General features: G+C 40.2%; 1 protein-coding gene across 1 annotated transcript; it reads right to left on the bottom strand.

Moving 5' to 3' along the window:
* Window positions 1-71: 71 nt before the first annotated feature.
* Window positions 72-5,990, bottom strand: LOC110086495 (vomeronasal type-2 receptor 26). The gene has a single exon (XM_078378144.1). It carries the CDS (start codon window positions 1,857-1,859, stop codon window positions 963-965), a length of 897 nt encoding a protein of 298 aa, XP_078234270.1. The 5' UTR covers window positions 1,860-5,990; the 3' UTR covers window positions 72-962.
* Window positions 5,991-7,273: the final 1,283 nt, after the last annotated feature.

Below are 7,273 nucleotides of genomic sequence, written 5' to 3' on the forward strand. Positions count from 1 at the left end.
GTTCGTAACTCGAACCACAGGTTCGTAAGTAGGGACCACTGTTTTTATGGATCAGGTTCGTAACTTGGGCAATGTTCGTAAGTAGGGCCTGTTATTTTCTATGAGGTTGGGTTCATAACTTGAAACGTTTGTTACTAGGGCCGTTCGTAAGTAGAGGGCCCACTGTACTGCAGTGAAGATTCTGTTCATGACTTGGGTTTGATCTTGAGCTCAGATAACTGGCAAGAAGTTGACTCAACCTTCCATTCTTCCAAAGTCAGTAGACTGAGTACTGAGGTCTCTAGGAGGGCAATATGTAGCCCGCATAATTATGTTGTAAACCACCCAGAGAATGCTTTAAGTACTTGTGGGTAGAATACAAGCAGCACACTTTTGCTTTGCAAAAAAGACTTTCCTTACCACTTAGGATAGATTTGGGAACTGCTTAAAACCCTTAGGTTTTCTCTAAAATGCATTGACATGCCCTTTAAATGTTTTATCTTGTTTGTTACATTTAAAAATGCTTGTTACATCATGATGCTTGCTATATCTCAGAATGAAAATGGAATTACTTGCCATAATATTTTAAACTTGCTATACAATCACTATCCAACAATTTATATTTATTGCAACTGAAATATTTTACTGAAACAAAATTTGAAAATAAAGACATAGGTAAGGATTATCCCAAACTTTAAATTTGGTTTTATTTTCAGGGATGTCAGCAATGAAATTGTGTTTAGATTATTAATATAAACATATTAAATATGTATATTCTTATCTTACATAATATGCATCTTGACCTGAAATACATTAGAACTAGTCTTAATTATCTGGAAAATAATCCCATTGGCCTTGGTTGGACTTATTTCCATGTCAAAACTATGACTGTTTTGGTTTGTTGAACAGTGTAGTCCTGTGTTTGATGTCACAAGCAAACCTTCTTTTCCACAATTGCAACAGTAATCAAATCCACACTTTTTTTATTCTGTTCTCCTTATGACTTGCTTTCTGTTCAAATCTGGCCTGAAAACAATGATGTAGCATTTGGGACAAAAGATGCAAAGCAGAAGGCCAGCACTGGATGACAAGATGGAGAAGATCTCCACGGCTGCTGTGTATTTCCCTTTGGTGCTCAGGTAGGTTGGGATAAAAGACAACCAAACACTGCAGAAGACTAACATGCTGAAAGTGATAAATCTGGCTTCATTGAAACTATCGGGTAGCTTTCTGACCAGGTAAGCCACAAGGAAGCTGACAACAGCAAGGAAGCCCATGTAGCCCAGGACACAATAGAACATGAAAGTTGAGCCCTCATTACATTCTAGGATGATCTTCCCTTTCAGTGAATGCTTGTCTATATCTGGGTATGGTGGAGAGGTGCTCAGCCAAACTGCACAGATACCTGCTTGAACTGAAGAACAGGAAGTAACAACCAGACTCGTTAGTTTTATCCCCACCCATTTTCTCATCCTGGAGCCTGGTCTGGTAGCCATGAATGCTAGAACTACGTTGAGGGTTTTTGCCAATACACTGGAAACGGCAACAGCAAAAATGATGCCAAAAGCCGTTTGTCGGAGAAGACAAGTTAACTTTCGGGGCTGACCGATAAAAAGCAAGGAGCAGAGGAAGCAGAGGAGGAGAGAGACGAGGAGAGTGTAGGTGAGGCTTCGGTTATTGGCTTTCACGATGGGCGTCTCCCAGTTTTTGGTAAACGTTCCTATCACGAAAGCTGTGATGAGAGCAAAAGCCACAGAAGACAAGGCTAAAGTGATCCCTAAAGGTTCATGATATGACAGGTAGGTAGTCAGCTTGGGAATGCATTGGTCCTGGTTCTCATTTGAATAGTAATCTTCTAAACATTCAGAGCACGTGTCCATATCTAGAATAATAAAGGAAAGCACTTTGTGATCAGTTTATGGGCTGTGTAAAGTGTCCCCACAGTTCTCATGCCTTTCTTAATACTCACCACAAAATGATGTCATACCGCTGAAGAAATACTATTTCCATCAGAATAAGACTTCTCTCTTTTTCGCTGTGGCTATGCAAACAGCATTTTCTCAGTCAATACTCTTGATGTTTTGAAGTGACCAATCTATCTTTTTTTATTTTCATTTCATTTTTATTAAGCATTTTAGATTTAACTAAGGCATTCTGGGAAATTTTAAATGTCTGAAATACCATATTTTTATGCTTCTGTTTTGTTGTCTGCTGTTACAGTGGGGTCTCTACTTAAGAACTTAATCCGTATTGGAAGGTGGTTCTCAAGTTGAAAAGTTCTTATGTTGAATCTGCATTTCCCATAAGAATGCATTGAAAACCATTTAATCCGTATCTGCTCTTTTCCGTCCATAGAAACTACAGTGGAACCTCTATTTAAGAACTTAATCCATTTTGGAATGGTGTTCTTAAGTTGAAACGTTCTTAAGTTGAAGCAAAATTTCCCATAGGAATGGACTGAAAACCAATTAATCCGTTCTGGCTGTTTTTTTGTTATGTAGAGGTGCGTTCGTACATTGAAGCATTAGTTCCCATAGGAACTAATGCAAAGCTGGTTAATACGTACTCTACCACTAGGGGAGAATTTTTTTTAACCTAAGATGACCTAAGGTTAAAAAAAGAGCAGGAAAGGTTTTTTTTTCCTGTTCTTATCTTGGATTTCTGTTCTCAAGTAGAAGCAAAATTTAGCAAATGGAGCTGTTCTTAAGTTGGATTATTCTTAAGTAGGGACGTTCTTAAGTAGAGACCCCACTGTAGTATGCATATTTTTACTTGCTCCTATTTTTGTTGTCTGCTATGAGTGTGTACAGTTTTTAATTACATACTGACTTTCTGTGAACTATTCTGAAGTCTGTGTGATGAAAATTTGGTTATCACAATTCTAAGAACGACCCTCCATTTCTATGAAAACCACAATCATTTGAGTTCTGTTAGTTTGCCAGGATCCGTGGGCAGACATCACAGAAATGAACTGGAATTGCCATGTGCTTCATACCAGCAGGAAATACGCTCTTACCTTCCTGCTCTGAAATCTTCCCCTCTGGACAGGGAATGCAATCGTAGCAGCAAAATAGCTCCCCTTCTTTCTTTCTCTTGCTGTAACCAGGAAAGCAATTCTCATTACATACAGATATAGGCACCACCTATAAAGAAAATAAATCAAGGATTGTCACAAATTGTCATTACTGCTTTTGAAGACCCATGTAAAGAGTTATGCTTTAAGTGCAGCAGATTTTAAGGAGGCTGCCTGGTTTTCCCATGAATTTCTCCTCAGCCCAGAATAACAACCTCTTGTTCAGGTTAAATGTTTTGTGTGAGGGAAGTTCTTACCTTTTGTTCACTATTAATAGGAAGAAACTCTTTTTTGTAAGAGTAAAGCACTATGGCTTGGGGGAATTCAGGCATTTTCCTGTCATATAACTGACTCCCTTATACCATAGGATCTATGTAAGATTTGCACATCATCTATCTGGGATTCAATTATGAATTTTGCCTAATTTGCACCTTTAGCATGATGGACATTTTATGAGCTTTGCACAGGTAGGTATTTAGCAGAGCTCCTGGTGGCATTGCTACTGTTATCCAGAAGCAGCCACAGTTAGTAGGGGTGGGTGGCTTGCTCATGAGGAGTCAGCTTTGAGAAATTATCTAAAGTCGCAACTAGGGAATGGTTGTTCCTGGAATATGTCACTCAATGAGATATCACTGATACCTCAATCACATATAGCCCTCAGTGCATTCCAAGGGTATGTCACTCAGTGTAAGCTATGAAAGGCTGTTGAGGCTTATGAAGATTATCTGTCTAATGTAGTGGGGCTCATGGAGGAATAACAATGGAAAGATACCTTGTTCATAGGGGTGGCCCAAGGAGGAGAGAGGGAAGAAAATCATATGTCTTCTTCTGGAAAGGAACGCATCCACCTGAATTGTCCTGCTAGTTGTCTCTAAGGCTGGGGGTAGATATTTCTGCACATTCTCCCCTCAGTTGGTAATTTATTTCTACATCTAACTGTGTCACCTCTTCACTTCTGGTTGCATCACTAAAATGCTGTAAGTATTTCCCCATATTTAATTGTTACTTTAGAACCAATGATAAAGTGTGGAAAGGAGTCAGAAAATGTGTCTACTGCTAAATACTTTGTTTCCTCCCAAGTGGTAATCCTGAGATCAGAAATTTTAAATCACTTGCCTTGATATTTCAACAAATGCAGAATTTTATTTTAAAACGCTACAAGTATAAATATTCTGTTAGGTGAATCTAATTGCAAAACCAAAGCTTATGGACAATGCCGCATCAACTAATAAAAGAAAAGGTAAGACCTTCAAAGTACATGTAAACTTTAAGAAGCCACCTTCAAGTTACATTGAGCTAGGAATTTGCAGTCCATACAGTCTCACCTGGTTAAAGTTTTTGTTCCACACAATGCTTTCATCCTGAAGAGTCAACCTTTCTTCTATAGGACCCTGAGTTTTCCAACTTCCAACTTTTACTCTAACAAAAGACTGATTGGGAAATGTTACCCAGTTTGTAACATCAAATCCTGCAGTTATTTCTTGATTTTCACCAAATTGTATTGTCTCTCCAGCACTGTTGTTGAAGGAGATACTCTTTAAAAAGTGGTTGAGCTAAGTGTAAGACAGAAAGAAAACAGGGAAAGAGAGAAACCACAGGTTGTTGCAATACTTTAAATGAGATGCAAGCATTTATTTCTGAGAGGGATTTTAGGTACAGCCAGATTTTGTCTCCTCATGTACAGATTAAAACTGAGCTGAAGTTTTATCCAGAGCCTTTTCTGGTCTATGCAGGGAAAGAAAATGAATTATTCTTGCATGTTGGACAAAGATTGATTAATTAATTGGAGTGGGATTAAGGTAACAGCATGAAGCAATTACTTCATCCCTCTTTTATCTTTTTTAAAAAGGCTTGCTGATGCTTAAAAAATATCAGAGGTGTTAAAATCAGCAGTATTCAACTATATCTTCCACACATCTAACAATGGACCCTAGAAATACATTGTCTCATTATATACACCCTGTTTCCCCAAAAATAAGACCTAACCTGAAAATAAGCCCTAGTATGATTTTTCAGGATGCATGTAATACAATATAAGCCCTACCCCCAAAATAAGCCCTAGTTAAGTGAAACCCCGCCCTCCACCATTGTGCAGCAACCAGAAGAAGATGACATGATTGTATTTGAATAAATGTAGATTGTTGTACATGAAAAAAAAATCCCCTGAAAATAAGCCCTAATGCGTTTTTTGGAGCAAAAAATTGATGTTTCATGGTTCAATGCTATTCATGAAGTACAGACTTTCACAAACTTTCCGATAAAATAAAGTGTTTTGTTGTTTATGTGATTTGGAATTTCCAAGAGTGGTAGAATGGCCCCTGCACAACTTAGAGATGCCAATCTCCCAGAACTTCTTCAGCTGACTCTCCTCCCCACACCTTCCAAGTACGGCAAAGATTGGATATGAAATGTCTGAGTTACAGCGCCCCAAAGCAGGTCTTCCAAGGGAGGTGTTCTTTAACAGCTGACATAGGGAAAATTCAATGAATAGTTCACATAACGGAACTTGAGACAGAGTGTTGCTCATCATAAGGTGGACTGGAGAGGGAACAAAAAGGGGGCAGGATCAATAAACTAGCTAGCTAAGTGTAATCTTTCCATGCCGGCTGCTGCAAAAGTGAACTCACTAGCTGAGCTACCCAAGGTGTGGGTTCCATAATCAGCTACTCCCAAAGAGCAGACGTGGAGCTACGAGGTTAGCTGCCTGAATTGGTAATCAATCCTAGGTCCACCTCAGGATAGCCTCGGGAAATGATTGAGTGGCATCAGGCTATCTGGCCAGGGACAATGCACCCCAAAAAGAAGTGTACCAATCACTAACACCAGTAATAGTTCAGCATTTTGTTTCATTCTGGGCAATGTGTTTCTACAAGGCGTCCCAAAATGAATCACAAAACAACTCGATTTGTGAGGGTTTTTTTTGTTTTGCTTTGTGGTTTGTTTCATGACCATTTCTACTCCTGAACAGAAATGAGGGCTTTGTATTCATATACAAGTACAAAGCCCGCTGGCACAGGTGGCCGTCTTGATGATCACAGCCCCCATGCCCCCACTGGACCATTTATTGCATGGCGCGTAGAATAGATAAAGATAAAGAAAGAGAATTACAGTGGTGCCCCGCATAGCAATGATAATCCGTGCTGAAAAAATCGTCGCTATCCGGATTCATCACGATGCGGGGCAAAAAACCCTATAGGAACGCATGAAAACGGGTTTAATACGTTCCTATGGGGGAAAAACTCACCACTATGCGAAAATCCTCCATCCGGCTGCCATTTTTGCTGCCCGGTAAGCGAGGAAAGGGCATGAAAACGCTGCGGGTGGCCATTTTTTTCCGGTGGCCATTTTGGAACCGCTGATCAGCTGTTTTTTAAACATTGTTAAGCAAAAATCGGTAAGCGAAACGCTTACCGATCATCGGAAAGCAATGTTTGGCCATATAAAACATTGCAATGTGATTGCTTTTGCGATCGCAAAAAAGCCATCGCTATACGGATTCATAGTTAAATGGGGCGCTTGTTAAGCAAGGCACCACTGTACGTAGTTCATATGGATGGCTTCTTCTGCGCTGCAATTGTGACAGTAGCTCAGCTGCTACAGTCTTGCCTCCATGCTCAACCAGCCACTCCACGGCTGAGCAGGGAGATATCCTCCCACCCCCTTGCCAGAGTGGCTGGGCGAGTAAGGAGACGGGGCTGCAGTAGCCAAGCTGCTGCCTTGACTGGGGCACAGAAGATGATGCCAGCCATGTGCACTGCATGGTAAGATGTCCAGCAGGGTCTGGGAGAAGATGTTCATCAAGACAGAAGAATTTTAGTTCCCACCTTCTCTTTCTGCATTTATGGGTCTGCACATCATCTTACTTGGACATAAAATAAGACCATGATAAGGACCCTATAAAATGGCTTTTTAAATGCAGACCAATATATAGACTGTACATTATTATAAATGTGTGAGTTCTGATATTTAAATTTAAGCAGGAATGGAAATCTGTGTTCTTTTGTGCTATTACCTCCCATGGGTGTAGATTCCAGGCAGCTGACCTCCCACCAGCCACCCGTGATCTGTACTTGGAGATTGATTCTTCATACATCATGTGCAGGGCCCGTGCAACAGCCTGGGCAGCGTTGTAAATATTATAGCTGTGTCCCGACATGCTCATTTCAAAGAGAGGTCCAGGAAGGGTCTCAAGCTTCTCATCTCCACTGCAGATTTTCTTGC

The sequence above is a fragment of the Pogona vitticeps genome, chromosome 6, assembly GCF_051106095.1.
Source record: "Pogona vitticeps strain Pit_001003342236 chromosome 6, PviZW2.1, whole genome shotgun sequence".
Taxonomy (NCBI): domain Eukaryota; kingdom Metazoa; phylum Chordata; class Lepidosauria; order Squamata; family Agamidae; genus Pogona; species Pogona vitticeps.